Source organism: Thunnus albacares, chromosome 3, assembly GCF_914725855.1.
Source record: "Thunnus albacares chromosome 3, fThuAlb1.1, whole genome shotgun sequence".
NCBI classification, from domain to species: Eukaryota; Metazoa; Chordata; class Actinopteri; order Scombriformes; family Scombridae; genus Thunnus; species Thunnus albacares.
Genome location: NC_058108.1, coordinates 22,963,817 through 22,981,306, shown reverse-complemented (window position 1 = coordinate 22,981,306; position 17,490 = coordinate 22,963,817). Strand labels below are relative to the sequence as shown.

At 38.7% G+C, this 17,490-nt stretch overlaps 2 protein-coding genes across 3 annotated transcripts; both read right to left on the bottom strand.

Moving 5' to 3' along the window:
- Window positions 1–29: 29 nt before the first annotated feature.
- Window positions 30–8,617, bottom strand: hadh (hydroxyacyl-CoA dehydrogenase). Its single transcript, XM_044347077.1, has 8 exons — window positions 8,236–8,617; window positions 5,943–6,071; window positions 5,692–5,849; window positions 5,387–5,513; window positions 2,269–2,358; window positions 2,108–2,180; window positions 548–664; window positions 30–415 (listed from the first exon to the last, which is right to left on the bottom strand). The coding sequence occupies exons 1-8, from the start codon at window positions 8,350–8,352 to the stop codon at window positions 297–299; spliced, it is 930 nt and encodes a 309-aa protein (XP_044203012.1). The 5' UTR covers window positions 8,353–8,617; the 3' UTR covers window positions 30–296.
- A 2,994-nt stretch (window positions 8,618–11,611) lies between these two features.
- Window positions 11,612–17,040, bottom strand: LOC122979549 (cytochrome P450 2U1). 2 transcript variants are annotated; one of them, XM_044347073.1, is made up of 5 exons: window positions 16,428–17,037; window positions 14,287–14,937; window positions 13,600–13,761; window positions 12,619–12,786; window positions 11,612–11,892 (listed from the first exon to the last, which is right to left on the bottom strand). In XM_044347073.1, the coding sequence occupies exons 1-5, from the start codon at window positions 16,852–16,854 to the stop codon at window positions 11,711–11,713; spliced, it is 1,590 nt and encodes a 529-aa protein (XP_044203008.1). In that variant the 5' UTR covers window positions 16,855–17,037; the 3' UTR covers window positions 11,612–11,710. The 2 variants fall into 2 exon arrangements, with proteins under 2 accessions (XP_044203008.1, XP_044203009.1); XM_044347074.1 differs by lacking the exons at window positions 11,612–11,892; window positions 12,619–12,786 and adding an exon at window positions 12,804–13,293 and having other exon boundaries at window positions 16,428–17,040.
- Window positions 17,041–17,490: the final 450 nt, after the last annotated feature.

The window sequence follows — 17,490 nt, the reverse complement described above, 5'->3', positions numbered from 1 at the left end:
ACACACAAAAATGAGAACAGGACACCATATATTTCAAAAATCTATTTAATCACATAATCTCTTCACTCATAAAAAGATGTCATTCAGGTACAGTGGATGTCCACAACAAAATGGACTGACAGACTAAGTTGCCCTTTAAAGCAGAAGGCACACAGGTTAACTCCTGATCAATAGTGTTATGTTGATCATTCAACATTTTTCCCTATTTCAGATCCTTACCACTCTTTGTTGGATGGCTTTATTTTCTTGAGTACTGAGAAGTTTCACAGTGATATCAATCCCTACTGCAAACTGAATTACTTGTACTTGTAGAATCCTTCTCCTGTCTTTTTACCATATTTGCCCTCTGCCACCAACTTGTTCAGCAATTCACTCTGGCCAAAAAGTGGGTTTCCAGGGTCCATTGCACTCCAACCTAATGATATGCAACAACAGAAAGGATTTAGTACCTCAAAATGGGGTTTAATAACAAAAAAATGTTTTAGCTTAGTATTTCTATGTTATAGTTTCACTTTAAAGTAAAGTAATATAACATAGTTTTACTCACCATCCATAATGAACTTTGCTGTATCTAGTCCTACATAGTCCAGGAGCTCAAAGGGTCCCATGGGGTAACCAGCACCAAGTTTCATGGCGATATCAATGTCTTCTTTGGATCCATGACCTGAAGAAGAAAACAGAAAAATAAAATGGTAACCACACGAAGCTGCAGAAATCAATCAATAACTTGAAAATAATAGTAAGTGATATCACATTAGAGCCTCAATGTTTGACGCGGTTCACTTAAACATGAATGCTTCTCCCTTTTCACCAACTGGAACATGGTGCTGGTGCCAGCTTGCAGTTGGTTCAACTAACAAACCTTCTAAGAACCGGCTTGCTTTCCACGAGCTAGAGAGCCTAGTTGTTACGTAACTGTACACGCCTCTGATTTCCTAGCAATGCTAATGCCAACTTCAAGCACTTAACATTCCAACATAGTAGGTGTCAGTAATGCATCGTAATGCTGGTTGCAACCTGCCATAAAATTGAAAACGGAAGCACAACAACAATGGTGGACTAAATCACAGCTGTACTTTCTCTCCTATGTACTGCATACGGCCCACTAAATGAATGATTAAGTATGCCATTACCAGCAGACTGATCACACTGAAGTATACTCAAGCAAGACATGACTGTATCACATGACTGACGGCCATTTCATCCGGTGTTACACCGAATTTGGTGACCAATCAGATTCTAGGACCCGCAGTGTTAGAAGAAAAAAGTGGCTTATCAATACCACAATGTAAAAATACTTTATCACAAGTAAAAATACTGCATTTAAAATCATACTTAAGTAAAAGAATTGAAGTATTACCAGCTAAATTTACTTAGTAGTAAAGTAAAAATACTAATTTTGCAGAAAATTGGGCTGCAAGTGATATATTAAAATGCTGCTTATGAATTGACATTAGTATTAAAGATGTACTTTGTTCAATGTATTTAATATATCAGATATATTTAATATATTAGATCACAGAATCTGATGGACCACCAAATACAGTGTAACACCAGCCAATGGCCCCTTCACATCTCTGAAAAACATTGCAGCAAATTTCCAAACTGCCGTTGTTTGGATAAACTGACTACATATTGGGGATCTACATGGTTACTTTCACACCTGAAAAAATAATAAAACTTAATAAAGTGACATATCAACAGCTTTTAGCCTGTCTGGACGCAATGCATTTGATTTTAGTTGGTCAAAATAATCCCAGCGCCAGCCCCTGACGTAAGTGGTTCTTTTATCTTAATTAAGTCTTGGTGCTGCTCTGGAACCAGGTTTCCTAGCTGAGAGCCGGTTCTTGGCTGTCAAAATGCAAAGAACTTGTTCGAGATTAGATGAACCAGCCATCGAACTGCTTTCATCGAAAAGGGGTGTGTGACACCAAAGAAAGGCCTGCACATCTTCTTTTCAATCCTCCCCAAAATGACAGATTCTTCTACAGTTGTATGTTCCCAATTTAAATTCCAAGTTAAAGTAGTTCAAGACACTTAAATGATTCTGATAAGAAAACTTGACTGGAGCCACTGATACCTCTCATAGTCATGCATGTATACATACCTCTCTCATGCAAGCGGATGGCCTCCATCATGTAAGGAACAAGTAAGCGGTTTACAATGAATCCAGGTGTATCCTGAATAAAGGGATATTGGATACTGCTGAGTGAGCTGTATTTTGTTAGAGACTACAGCTATAACATAACATCAGACAGCAAATCTTACCTTGCAGGACACTGGTGTTTTTCCCAGCGCTTTGCTGAAGTTCAGGAGGGAATCAAACGTCTCTTGGCTTGTTGCTGAGGTTCCAATAACCTGTGGAAGATAAATACTTAAGCAACTTTGATTCTAGTTTATGAAGTGTTACTGGCTTTATACAGGACTGGGTTGCACCAGCTGTTTCTAAAACCATCAGTAATTATGTGTGAAATGTCCTTCTTAAGTTCTTAGTAACTACCAACTAGTTTCAAACTCAGATTGCACCATTAAAACTTAATAAATGTCTAAACACTTTTGCTAGGAAACATCTGTCACTGTAGCATCAACAACTGTAACATAACTTCCAAAAATAAACGTTTTAGACGCCAAAAGATAAAATGAACTTAACTGTTAATCCTTTCAAGGTGTGACTTCGTTTTATTTAGTTTATATCTGCATACCTGGAGTAATATGTGTGTTTTAGAACTAGTAGTATTCATGCAGTTTAGTAAGAGGGAAATATCTGATTATGCTGAGCAAATGTTATTTGGTCATTTAGTCTAGTTAAGGTCATTGGCATAATTTGAGGTTTAGTGTGTTTTTTCCATGAAATTTAAAGTGCTGGGTCAAATTTGTTGACCATATTCCACATTTTGTCTTTTACTCTTCAATGTAGTGTTATACAGGTCAGATATTTGACAGATATAGTTTTTACTGTCCTGCAAGAAATTTGTTTTCACAACCTGTACATACACAGAAACATACAGATAACCACAGCGCAACGTACAGACATATACATGCAGACACATAAACACATAAAATTCATTCCCCCACCTGTATCTACACACATATACATGTGTCTACACACACACACACACACACACACACACACAGCTAACTCTGGATCTATACATTAGGTCAGCAAAGCAGTTTGTTCAGAGCTGCTATGGCAGAAGGGACAAAACTTCTCCTGTATCAATGGCCTGACGGCAGTAGTGTGAGGTTTGGTTTGAGGGGGTGATTGGTGTCGTTAGCTATTGTGAATGCGGGGCGTGTGATGGCTCATTCATGTCTGAGAGACTGGGTGTAGGGAAGTGGATGACTTTAGAGGAAGCACGTGTGATCCTGGTAAATTTATTTTTTTGTTGGAGATGGTTAACATGGTAAAGAAACAGGGGGAACAGTACAGCAGGATGGGTTGGATTATACTTTTGTAAAGCAGCAACAGGAGGTGGGGGGCAACAGAAAGTGCTGTGAGTTTGCAGATGTCGTGGAGTCTCTCCTGGGACTGTTTATGGATATCAGTGATGTGTTGATCAAAGCTGAGTTTGTTGTCTAAAGTGAGTCCAAGATATTTGAAGTTGTTGACCTCTTCTACTGTCTTGCTGTGGATGGAGGTTGGGTTCAGTCCAGTTTGAGGTGTGTTTGATGTGTTAATGACAAGTTCTTTTGTTTTGTCCACGTTCAGCTGTTGGTAGTTGTCAGTGCAGCATTGTGTGAAATCAGAACTGGAGTGTTGATAGGCTGTTATGGAGTTTGCAATTGCTAACGTTAGCTTTGTCGGTTGGTTCATTCAGCCAGCTTACAGTTCCACCTGGCAGTCAGTAGGTGTATATTTAGTAAAAACTCAAGTATATATATAAGAACTAGTTTGTGTGGTGCAAATGGTCAAATTTTGTGCAGAAAAGATAGTTTTTACCACACAATATGTGTTGTTATGCAGATTAAATTGTGTTGCCAACAAGCATTCACCTTTCTTAAAGTTACTTTTTCTTTTTCCATATAGATTAGCAGAGCAGCTAGTGTCTAGAAAAAGTGGTCCAACCACCAATGTTGTACTTTGAAAATTAAATGTTGCAGTAGCTGTTCACAGACTGCACAGCCAATGTGAAAATAGTTCTGTCCATGCACTTTGGAGTATCAGTCAAATACATGTAGTAGCCTACAGTTTGTACAAACTGTACAAAAGTTGTTTAAGTTGTCTATCAACAAGTAAAAAGCTGTTCAAAAATTAATTTTAAGAAAGGTGAATATTTCTTGTTGGCGACACCATTTAATTCACATACCAGTCAAAAACCACCTGCCTAATACAGTTACCATGAAGGGCTGTACTTGGTCTGCAACAATGTTTAGGTAGGTGGTATGTGCCAAAGTAACATCCACATGAATGCCAGGACCCAAGGTTTCCCAGCAGAACATTGCCCAGAGCATCACACTTCCTCCACCGGCTTGCCTTCTTCCAATACTGCATCCTGGTGCCATCTCTTCCCAAGGTAAACAACACACATGCACCCAGCCATCCACATGATGTAGAAGAAAATGTGATTCATCAGACCAGGCCATCTTCTTCCATTGCTCCATGGTCCAGTTCTTACGCTCATGTGCCCATTGTAGGCACCTTCGTCTGTGGACAGAGGTCAGCATGGGCACTCTGACTGTTCTGCAGCTACACCCTGCGATGGACCATGTGTTCAAACACCTGTCTATCATAGCCAGCATTAACTTTTTCAGCCATTTGTGCTACAGTAGCTCTTTTGTGGGATTGGAGCAGACAGGCCAGCCTTCGCCCCCCACACACATCAATGAGCCTTGGGCGCCCATGACCCTGTCACTGGTTCACCAGTTGTCATTCCTTGGACCACTTTTGGTAGTTACTGACCAGTGCATACCGGGAACACCCCACAAAACCTGACATTTTGGAGATGCTCTGACCCAGTCATTTAGCCATCACAATTTGGCCCTTGTTGAAGTCGCTCAGATCCTTACGCTTGCCCATTTTTCCTGCTTCCAACACATAAGCTTCAAGAACTGACAGTTCACTTGTTGCCAATATATCCCACCTCTTGACAGGTGCCATTGTAATGAGATAATCAAAGTTGTTCACTTCACCTGTCAGTATTTTTAGTGTTGTGGCTGATCAGTATATATTGAACATCCAATTTAAGGGAATTTAAAGCTTTTACAAGGACACCTATGTGTTTTGTTGCAAATGAGCTTCAGCTAGATGCCCTATGTACAGTACATTACACCTGTTGCATTACTCTTCCTATGTAAAAATGCTTACCTGTATGGTCTATGTTAAATAAACATATACAAATACAACAAATAAAAATAAATATAATGGTTTTTTTTGTCAGAGCCCTACCTCTACAAGCTTCATCATAGGGACTGGATTGAAGAAGTGAAGGCCGCCAAATCTGTCCAGTCGCTTGGTGGAGCTGGCAATGTCAGTGATGGGTAGGGAGGATGTGTTGCTGGCAAAGATGGTGTGTCTAAAACAAGAGGTAAAGCAAAAAAAAAAAAAAAAAAATAGGTAACACATAATATGGGCAGCAGTTAATAACAGAAGCAGACATGTGTTGTGCTGAACTTTTCATTTCATTGCCCTTTTAAGAAGGTTATCAAATATAATACAGCTGAGAAATCAAACAGAAACGAGACAGTGCTTACGCCGGTGCCAGCTTGTCAAGCCCACCAAAGAGATCCTGTTTGATTTTAAGATTTTCCACAATGGCCTCCAACACAAGATCTGTGCTCTGAACAGTAGCTCCAGCATCCGTTGAGGTTGACACATTGTGCAGGACTTTCTGAATGAACTCTTCACCCGCCTGAAACAAACCAAATGCAATATCTCCTGGTAGTGACACACTTTTCACCTTCACACTAACCTTATTGTTCATTTTATCTCAAGTGTGTCTCACCTCTGGCTTATCAGCAAACTTCTTCTTGACCACTCTTTTAAGGCTCCCTTCAATTCCTTTGACAGACTTCTTCAGGATGTTGTCAGATGTGTCCACCAGCGTCACAGAGTGGCCAGTTGATGCAGCAACCTTCCAGAAAGAAATTAGTTCAAGATAACTAGAAATACATCAATAAACCTGGTATATACAGTATATGTGATATTTTGTTAAACCTCTTTCTGTGTAATTGCTGCATGTATGTAGTGTGTTTACTTTTGGAAAGTAACAAAATTAAGCATACTCAAACAAGTTAGTATGCATACTAAAAAAATATTGAGTTTGTTGTTGATGTACATGACTGAACCACAATGCAATACACAAAAAGAAGTGGAGGAGCTACTGAGCTACAATGAATTAAAACACATTGTGAATGGTGACTAACAGCTTGAAGATGATCATGGAAAACAAAATGTAAAGTAAACATCTTTGGAAAGCCAATTTGCTTTCTCTTTGTTGCAGCTTTAGTCATTATTGCATGTATTGCATACTTTTCTATTAGTAAAAACCAGTAAAGTACATTAATTTTATTGTGTAAAACTACAAAAACAGTATATGACAATTAGTATATTATAGTTATACACAGTTGGAACATACTGGTATGAAATTAGAACACAGCTCAAAATCTGCACTAAAAACAAATATGGAGGGCGACACCTTGTGGCAAAATTTGGCATTTGTATCTTCTGAAAGTTGCTGCAGTGCATCTGAGCTGATTTATTTTTGAGTCTTGTTATGTCACACCACAAGGAAAAAGACTAAAGTGTGTTTAATGAATGACAACTGAACTATTTCATAACACAACCTCCTTATGGGATCAGTGGGTGATTGTGTTGTAAAGGTGAGACAAGTGAACCATTCATTATCAGGGAAATTTAAGACTTTAAAGACAACTAACATTAGAGGCTTTTATATTATGAAAAAGCCTAAATATGATAATTTAAGTAAAAAACATGCTGTAGTTAATGTAAGTTAATGATCCACAAAGTAAATTATTTTACAAAACATCCTGACATACTTTTTCATTCAAGGGAATGAGAAGTGAAGTGAAATGAAGTGTCTTTTGACTGGTACTGTACATTTGTACATGTACATAAGGCCTTCACAAATCTCAATCTGTGTTTTGGATCAGTGGTCCCCAACTGGGGGTTGAGACCACAATAGGTTGCTGGATTAATCAAAGGAGTCGTGAGATGATAGGACAGGATGGGATACTGAAAAAAAAACATAATTTGGACACACAAAATGGTTTCTCTTTTTTTGTCAAGCTTTCTTTTAATTTTTGCTTAATTTTTTGTGGACTACTGTGTTTTACCTCCTCAAGCTTCCAAAAGTTATTTAAATGAAATAAAATAAGTCCTCTTTCTTGATCTGCAAGATTAGTCGATTAATGAAGTAGTCAATAGATAGAAGATTAATCAGCAATTTTGACAACTGAATTATTGATTTGGTCATTTTTTTAAGCAAAAATGAAAAAAATAAGCTGGTTTCAGCTTCTCAAATGTGATTTATTGATTTTCTTTGTCAAACATGATAAGCTGAATATCTTTGGGGTTTGAACTGTTAGTCCAAATTAGACATTTGAAGATGAAACCTTGGACTGTGGGGAACTTTAACGGATCTTTTTCATTATTTTCTGACATTTTGTTGGCAAAATGATTAACCGATGAATCAAGACAATAATCGGTAACTTAACTCGTGACAATGCAATGTGTGAGGGGTCCCAAGTAGACTTTGGGAACCACTGTTTTAGACCATCCTTGCAGTTTATCTGTTAATCTAGTCCAGATTTGACATGTCTAAGACTTTTGATCTAGACCTGGTCTAATGTGGTCTGAATGGGGAAAAAACAGTGAAATCGCCCTTTTTTCTGTTTACAGAATTGTGACAATGGTTTAAACAGTCTCTAGAGTCGAATCAGGTCGTTGTTTGACAAGATTAACAGTGTTTTTATGATAAACATGGTCTAATGGTGTCTGAATGGTGACAATGCAGTAAAATCTTTCTTTGATTAAATCTATGGTTCACAAATCTAGAGGTGGGTTTTAAAGGTTAAAGCTTTTATGTTTCTCTCAACTGTCCTCTAGTCAAAAGCTAACTTCAGCGTCGTAATTATTGTGTATCAGCCTTTACCGATCACATATAACCTATGAAACGTGTTTGCAGCCCTTTGAGTTATATACAGCATGTCAGCTGGCTGTAGTGAAGCTATTTGCTAGCTTGGTTAACCAGAGCATGAGAGCGTTTCGTCGCTTACCTGCGCAATTCCTGCACCCATCTGTCCTCCTCCGATGATCGTTACATGCTTAATAACAACATTTCTAACAGCCGAAGAGGAGAAACCTCTGCAGATTTGGTGAGTGAAGAAAGCCATGATGTGCTTTCAGCTACACAAACAACCAGGCAGACAGAAGAAGGAGAGGAAGGTCGGCGGTCACGTGACGTCACCAACACTTCATGACCTTTCACACACATTGGTTAGAAAACAGGTGTACAAACTAAGGTGACCCTAAATGTTAAATGTTGAATAAAATATCCCAGGAAAAGATTCTGCTGGAGAATCCTTTAATTAAATATTAATCAAATATGCACTGCGTGGTCAAACTGCAGCCACTATGTTTGGAGTGCGCGATTGATCCGAAGTTTACGGTAATCGCATTAAAAGGAAGTAAATATTTAGCAGCAGCAATACAAACATTTAAAAAAAAACACAAAATCAAAAACAAACTCCAGTCCATACAAGTAAAAGTTCTAAAATATTATATATAATATTATTTCAACTTTTAAAGGGATGCTTAAAAAAAAGCAGGTTAGCAGGCTGGAGTTATGTGCAAAGTATATCCAGCTACACGAACCTGCAGTGTTTACACGACACACCCATTTTATTACATGATATACCCACTTGGTTAGGTTTAGGCATGAGGAGAGGCATGGTTAGGGGTAGTAGAGTGAGTGTGTCTTGTACCCTTATCCAAAAAAGGTGATATTAATTAAAAATATATAAATGTAAGAGGCAAAAATTAACATCAGGCAATTCAACAAATAATTTAAAGCAAAGCAAACAAACGAATCAAATCTGATTCAGCCTCACAGCAAGCTGCTTCTCTCTTCCCTACTCCATCTCATTGACCAGCGACTGGTCTTACACCTTCAGCCTCGACTAACATTGGACTGAAGTTAGTGAAGTTAGTACAGAAACACTTGTAATGTTGGGAACCAGGACTTAGTGAAAAAGGAGAGCAGCAGCCTTTTCACATTGAGGTTGAAGATAAACCATATCAACAAGTGTAAACAAAAACATCAATATACTGTAAGGTTGAAAATCAGCAAAAGTTGTGCCTCAAAGGCCCATTTTACTGTGAATGCTGTGTTGGTTGACAAGTACCAACTTGTAGTCAGTGTCTTTTCTAGCTTTGAGATAGTTTTACTGATTGGATTACATTATTCACTACCCACAGCCTGATTGTAGCTACACTGCACTGTATGTGTAGTATGACATATCATATAGTGCTTAATGCTCTTAAATGAAAACCTTGACCCCCGCTGGTGTACAGTGCCAGTCAAAGTTTGGACACATCTACTCATTCAAGGGTTTTCCTTTATTTTTACTATTTGTAGAACAATACTAACGTCAAAACAATACAATAACACATATGGAATCATGTAGTAAACCTGGAATGCTTATCCAACAGTCTTGAAGGAGTCCCCACATATGCTGAACACTTGTTGGCTGCCTTTACTTCACTCTGCGGTCCAACTCATGCCAAACCATCTCAGTTGGGTTTAGGTTGGTGATTGTGGAGGCCAGGTCATCTAGCCCTTACAGAACCTGGAGGTCTGTTTTAGGTCACTGTCTTGTTGAAAAACAAATGATGGTCCCACTAAGTGAAAACCAGATGGGATGGTGTGTCACTGCAGAATGTTGTGGTAGCCATGCTGATTAAATGTGTCTTGAATTCAGAATAAATCGCCAACATTGTCACTAGCAAAGCACCCCCACACCATCACACCTCCTCCTCCATGCTTCACAGTGGGAACTACACATGCAGATACCATCTGTTCACCTTCTCTGTGTCTTGCAAAGACACAGCTTGAACCAAAAATCTCAAATCTGGACTCATCAGACCAAAGTAGATTTCCACTGGTCTTATGTCCTTTCCATGTGTTTCTTGGCCCAAGCAATTCTCTTCTTCTTATTGGTCTCCCTCAGTAGTGGTTTCTTTGCAGCAATTCAACCATGAAGGATTCACACAGTCTCCTCCAAAATAGTTGATGTTGAGATGTGTCTCCTACTTGAACTCTAGGAAGCATTAAGGTGGGCTCTAATCTGAGATTCCGTTAATTGGCAATTTCTGAGGGTCATAACTCTAATGAACTTATCTTCTGCAGTGTATGTAACTCTTGGTCTTCCTTTCCTGGGGCGGTCCTCATGAACCAGTCTCATCATCGCATTTGATGGTTTTTGCGACTGCAATTGAGGAAACTTACAAAGTTTGTGAAATTCTCCGGATTGACTGATTTACTTAGTTGAGCGGTTCTTGACAGAATATGGATTACTACAGTAGTCAAATAGGGCTATTTGCTGTATATCAACACTACCTTGGCACAACACAACTGATGGTCTCAAATGCATTAAGAAGGTAAGACATTATTGCACCAATTAACTTTTGACAGGTTAACAGGTGTGCCTTACCTGTTAACTGAGAACCATGCCAGGTGACTACCTCATGAAGCTGGTTAAGATTTGCCAATAGTGTGTAAAGCCACCATCAAGGCAAACAGTGACTACTTTAAGGAATCTAAAATATGAAAGATATTTTGATTTGTTTACTGCATAATTCCATGTCTTATTTCATGGTTTTGATGTCTTCAGTAGCGTTCTACATTGTAAGAAAAACCCTTGAATGAGTAGGTGTGTCCAAAGACTGGTACTGTGCATATATATATATATATATATATATATATATAATTAGTAATGATGAACAATTTGGGATCAATTTGTTCTTTCAGTATAAAAAGTGTTAGATGATGATAATTAAGGGCACACATTTTCAGTGGCTCTATTTCACGCTGGTTTTGTACTCAAAACAAAGTCATTCTTAATCACTGACACTAGCATTTCTCAGCAAACAAATACAATTTGTGTCACAAGTGGCCTGCAGCCAGCAAGGAGAGAGAGGGGCTCCAAGTGGCTATAGATCAGTGGTGTGCATCATAAAACAATTAAATGATAAAATATTAGTCATCCAGCTGTTATTTTATTCAAAGGCATCTGGCACAAAATACTGAGCCTAATAAATCAATCAGCTGATTGACAAGAATGAAATCAACAGAATTTTGACCATTATTGATTGATTATCAAGTAGATATATAGATCATTTTCTGGTTGTAGGTTCTTAAATGAGTGGATTTATTGCTATTCTAGATTATATCACTGTCAATTTAACACCTATTTTGAGAGAGAAAAGCTATTTCAAGACATTGCTTTGGATTGGGGTAATTTCTGATGTGTATTTGTCATGACTTTTGAAATTTTATGGACTAAATGATTGCTTGAATAATCAAAAAATATATAAATGAAATGATAATGAAACATAATATGCAGTCATAATAGAATGAGCAAAAGAGACACATTCCAATCAAAAATACTTTTTATATTTTGCACACAAAATATCCATATCAACAAAGCACCCTGTTTACAGCCAGTCTGCTGAAACCAAGTTTGCACTGTTTCAACTACGAGGGCTCACACACACAGTGTATGGACAGGGTGCCAGTGTCAGGCCGAAACGTCCGTGCAGGGAAGGTGGAGGCACCCCCTCTGGGAGTCTGAATTTGAAGGCCTGAAGTAAGCTGGTAACTGTCAGGAATAGCTCCATCTTTGCCAGCTGTTCACCCATGCACACCCTGCGACCTTAGGGATACAAAGGTGAAATCATTACATTAAAGGATGAGTTCACAGTTTGTCTGTCTTAAAACAACAGTCAGGTGCCCATATGACGACTGAAAGAGGGTTTCCTCGCTGTAATCATTCCTCTTGTTCATACTGAACATTAGAAGATCCCACTCAAATGCAATTTCAGTGTAAGTGATGGAGGTCAAAATCAACAGTTTTAAAAGTTTATCTGAAGCTTATATGAGGCTTCAGCTGTCTGAGTTAGTCATATCAGATGGATATCTGCCACATTTACAGTCTTTTTAGCATCAGATTCCCTCTTTGTTTCCTCGGATAGTGTTTCCCTGCTGAACTGTGGCGGAAGTATACTAACAAAAAAAGGGACTTTGGCCGTAAGACTGTCATGTTGAAAGATCTTCTTGATTTGACTAATTTGGACAGCTCAAACTTCATATTAGCTTCAGAAAACTTTTTAAATACATTTTTGCACAGGAGGAGGCTTATGGATATTGTCTCCCATCACTTACATTTTAAGTGCATTATTAAGGGATCTTCTAATGGCCTGTATGAACAGGAGGAATGAATATGGCAAGAAAAACTTCATTTCATTTCAAAAATTTCATTGTTCATTTGGGCACTTGACTGTTGTTTTAAGACAGACTTAAAACTGTGAACACGTCTTGAACGTTAATTGATACATCAATGTTTCAGATATTTGGCTCATATGAGTGAGAAATAGCATACCAATCCCGAATGGTATGAAGCACTCCTTCCTGAGCAACTTTCCCTCATCATCCAAGAAGCGTGCTGGGTTGAAAGAGTCTGGGTTATCCCACATAGTGGGATCTCTATGGACAGACCATAGGTTGGGTACAATAATTGTTCCTTTGGGAATAGTGAAGCCTCTGAATTCTGCCAAAAGGAAAAAAAAACATGATAATAGCAAGGGCTGGGTACTGAACTGGGTACTTTTAAGGGTACCAACATCGGTGCTACTGAGAACCAATTCATGTTAGATCGGCGCCAAATTTTGGTACCTTGAGAGCGGGTTGCGTTGTGAATTCAAATAAATACAGGCTAGTTAGCTTCACTTAGTTAGCGGATAGTTAATCAGCAACGGTGGATAAATATTTAAAAACCCACGTTAAACTTTTAAATTGAAGGCCAAAGTTTGATGAGCAGCCCGTGGTCACCACTCCGGCCTTCTAGTCAGCGTTAGCCAGCTAGCATGGTGTTAGCAGTGTCCAGCTAATGAGACTAACAGACTAACACGCTAACCAGTTACTAAACACTGGTAGGCTCAGTGAGCTGTGGCTGTGGAGCGACTCGCTGTGGCCGGGGAGCAGTGAGCTAACCGAGGCCATGTCCTCCGCTGGGAGTTAACAGCTGGACTGGGATGCTCTCTGCTGAGCGGTGCTTCTGGAGGTTGTAGGGACGGGTTTGGGAGGGGAGAGGGAAGTAGGAAGGGGTTTTATTTTGTGTGGTGCGTTACAACAAAATGCTCTAACAAAATGTCCTAAATAAATAAAAATGTTGAAATTGGAGAAGTTTAGACTCATTTTTACAACTGAAATTACATTTTTGTTATTACAGAGAGAATAAAGTACTGAAAAAAGGTCCTGTTGGGTACTGGTATTGGTTCAAATGTGAACAGTACCCAACTCTAATAATGGCATTAATTAATTAATTAACAATGTTATAATCCTGAGCTCTGTTTAAGTTTACCTGTTGTCTTGGAGGTCATGTGTGGAATACTCAGAGGAACCACCACAGTCAGTCTCTGGACCTCCATGATAGTAGCCTCAGTAAAGGGCATACTTCCTTTATGAGTCAGAGACACAACCTGATTTCTGCCCACCACTTCATCAATCTCTGCTTGGACCTTATCTGAAATCAGAACAGTAGAAGCAAAACAACATTCAGTATTTCCCCCCTCCCAAATATCAATAATCAAGCAGATTTCCAATTTCCCTTTTTCCCTCAAAGTGTTTTCCATTCGGCAGAAAACAAAGTCTGTGGTCAACATTTGTTTGTTCTACATAAATTCCACCCGGAATCTCAGCTATAAATTTTGAAGTTCTACAATGTTGTATACGAATTGCATCCAGTAAAGTGAGTTGATTTGTGAAAATGTGTATATTAGTTATTATTAGTTGTTTTCTACACAGTTTTCTTTATTCATCAACAACTCGTAGAAATTCCTTTAGAAATCTGCCATAGAAACTCTCAGCAGAGGTAATTTTCTGGTTGGCTGATAAAAAGAGATAACTGTTTTAGTACTTCATAACTTTATCAAAATCAAGCAGAATCTGTTGGAGATATTTCAGCTAATGCAGTTGATAGTGTGCAATTTCACAAGGGTCTATGAGCAGTCTGTATAGTATGGACTGAATGCACTGTTTCTACTTTTACCTTGGACATCAGGATGTAAAGCCATGTAGAGCAGGACCCATAAAACTGTGCTGGTGGTGGTGTCAGTGCCTGCGATGAACAGTTCTCCTATTATATAAAAAAGATAGTCTTCTGTGAAGCTGCTGTCCTCCACTCCAGCAGCTTTCTGGGCCAACATCTCTATCAAGTACATGTCTACAAAATCCCGTGGGTTGTCACGGTCAAGTTTTTCCCAGTGCTTTGCAATAATCCTTTTTAGAAACAACGTAATGTCTCTTTCCACTTGTCGTAACTCCTTGAAGGCCCCAAATGGCAAGTAGTACAGCAATGGAAAGATATTGATGAGGACTGCAGAGCTGTTCACACAGATCTGCAGCCCACGCACCATTAGTTCCAGCAAGGTGCGGAACTCGTGGTCTTCGTGGTGGAAACGTTGACCCAGGGCCAGCGAGCAGATGACGTTTGACACTGCGTTGCTGATCAGTGGGGCAGGGTCCACGCCGGTACCACCAGACTCCTCATTCAGTCGCAGGAGTTCTGTTTTGATGGTAGCCAGGCCTTGAAGGATGCATGGTTCCAAGCTCAACTTCCCCAGGCCAAAGTTTCGGAGTGTGGTGTGGCAGAACTTGCGATGCTTTCTCCAAACTGGCCCATAAGGTGCGAAGACTATTCCTTAAGTTCAATTAAACCAGAAAAGGGTAGGTTTATTGCTCAGGTCATCAACCCAAACATTTAGAGCCTTTAGGTCAAGGTCTATTCAGACAGTTTTCATTCTTATCTCTACGAACTTGTCAAATTGTAACATACCTTGTGGTGTATTTTCATTAAATGTCATTGGTGTGCTTAAAGACAATATTAAGCTATGCAGATTGATTTTATAAGTTTATAAGCAATAAGGGCTAGTGGGATACAATTTGTATTGGTGTAGTTATAATCTCATGAACCATATTTAATCACACTGTACGTATAGAGGCACAGTAGAAGAATCATAATCATACACTGGAGAAATCTGAGTGTGTTTGTATTACATGTCACTTTGCTTGGGTCTGCATTAAAGTCTTCACCTTTTAAAAAAATACCCTCTGGAGGAGATCAAGAAATAAGGGTGTAAAATGACTAGAATAATTTATAAAACTAAAAGGCCAGAAGACAACTGGGCAATAATGATGTAAAATGATTCCCAATACTTATATATAAAAATTGGATATAATCAGGTAGAATTATGTATGCCAGTACATATCCTCAAACAGCTCAAAAACCTGGTTTGAAGAGTTTTGACCAACAACAAGTGACAGAGATAAAAGCAACATAATAATTGGTCATAAATTAGGGAAGGTGGATGATAAGGTGTGGCCTAAGCCGACCCAAGGACATAAAAACAATGCCCCAAAGAAAAACCTTTGGAGCGATTTGGTTCTTTGTAAAAGGTGCTACTCGTTCCCCTTTTCTTGCCGGCAATAAAAGAACACTTTGCTGTTTGGACCTCTGACTCCCTTTTTATTATTAAGAGAGAGTTTTTGCTCTGATACATTTTTCTGCAACAATTCGACACAACAACCTATTAATACAAAGTTATACTTGTCAGTAGAATATTGTCTGTTTCTGACTTAAATTCCTCCTTAAATCCTACATTTGATACTGTAGGCTGAGCAGTGTGAAAAATACTTTTGTTCTTGAGCCGGATTTAACAATGAGACTTTGAGATTTGAAATATAAAGTGTTTCCTTTTGGTACTGTTTTTTGCTCAACCAGTTTAATGTATAACGCAGTGGTAAATAGAATCTGTCTATAAGTTACAGCAATACTGACAAGTGTACTCTCAGTCGCCAGTAGTGTATATTACACACAAATGTAAAACTAACAGTCTACCACAACAGACCTGCAATAAACCCTACACCCACAAGGGTTATAATGTTCCGTTTTTGTTGAAACTGTTTATGAGAGGTTTGAGACTAATATTAGAAAAAAAATCTTTCCACAATTAACATTAAGTTGAATCAACACCTCGCTGAAGTTTAGACAATAACTACATTTATTGCACTACACTGCAGTAGGAGTAAACGGGAAACTGGGTATGCTTATGCATGTCTGTGCTCACCAGCTGATGAATGCATACACATATCGTTGAAAATGAATGAAAGTGCCCTTTAAGCAAACATTACCTTTGCGTTTAGTCATAATAACGACTGCAGGAAGATCTGGTCTGTCGGAGAACACCTCGGGATGGTTTGAGAGAGCATCCTTCACCACTTCATAGCCATTAAGCACAACGATCAGCTGACTCCCCACAAAAAGGCTGTATATATTACCATAAACGCTGGCTTGTTCCGTTAAAATAATCATAGGGGATTTGTTGTTTTTGTCTGATTCTCGTCCAAACCTCCTCAGGATGAAAGACGGAATGAGAAAACCGCCAAAGTTGCCGACTACCGGCAGCGGCTTCGGACCTGGAGGAATATTTGCAAAGTCCCGACGTTTCTGATAAAAATTAACTAAAATATACACCATCAAAGGTACTATTAAAACTACAATGTTTACTTGCGACAGTAGAAAGCCACTCAGTTGCTCCAGCCATGACAACGGAGCCATGGTGTCGGAGTAAAAATAAAATGAAATCGGTTATTTAACAATTTTATGCCATATACAGGATTACTAATAAAGTCTTCGTGATATATTTAAATGACATACAACAGGACGGGGCTTGTTATTTAACAGAGAAGTTCACGCTCTTCCTGTTTTGTTATGGAACCGGACGAGTCAACGTGGTACCGTTACTGGCTTCCTATTGGCTGATAGAGCAGTGGCCTGCTGTGATTGGTTTGCTTTGATAATGACGACTTCGGGCTTTTTAGCCCTTTAAGTTGTCTCACAGGCGCCAGCCTGGCAAAATAAACTAAACTAAAATTAAATAAAATTAAATAAACAACTGTCATGTCCAAAAGAGGGACCTTTGGTAAGGGCTAAATACCTATTGGGGCGGCTACCATAAACTTACATTTCAGGGATTAAATGTCCATAAAACTAATAATAATAGCAGTACTACTAACAGCAAAAAATATGGCATTTTTGAACAATCCCGTCACGTACATTAGTATCAGTTCAAAGGGGAGTAAAAGAGTAAAATTTAAATCACCCAATGATCTCTGGGACTTTGTCTTGCCATTTGTTCATTACTTGATCTCTCTCTTTATATATGACTAAAGCTGCATTTTAATCCACGAATTA

What these genes read in the sequence shown, in the direction of transcription:
- LOC122979549 (XM_044347073.1), bottom strand. Translation starts at nt 16,854, where the DNA reads ATGGCTCCGTTGTCATGGCTGGAGCAACTGAGTGGCTTTCTACTGTCG. An exon ending in CATGACCTCCAAGACAACAG is followed by an intron (nt 12,787 to 13,599) that starts GTAAACTTAAAC and finishes TCCTTTTGGCAG; the next exon opens with AATTCAGAGGCTTCACTATT. An exon ending in CTTCATACCATTCGGGATTG is followed by an intron (nt 11,893 to 12,618) that starts GTATGCTATTTC and finishes TGTATCCCTAAG; the next exon opens with GTCGCAGGGTGTGCATGGGT.
- hadh (XM_044347077.1), bottom strand. Translation starts at nt 8,352, where the DNA reads ATGGCTTTCTTCACTCACCAAATCTGCAGAGGTTTCTCCTCTTCGGCT. An exon ending in CTTGACAAGCTGGCACCGGC is followed by an intron (nt 5,514 to 5,691) that starts GTAAGCACTGTC and finishes CTCTTGTTTTAG; the next exon opens with ACACACCATCTTTGCCAGCA. An exon ending in AGCAAAGTTCATTATGGATG is followed by an intron (nt 416 to 547) that starts GTGAGTAAAACT and finishes GCATATCATTAG; the next exon opens with GTTGGAGTGCAATGGACCCT.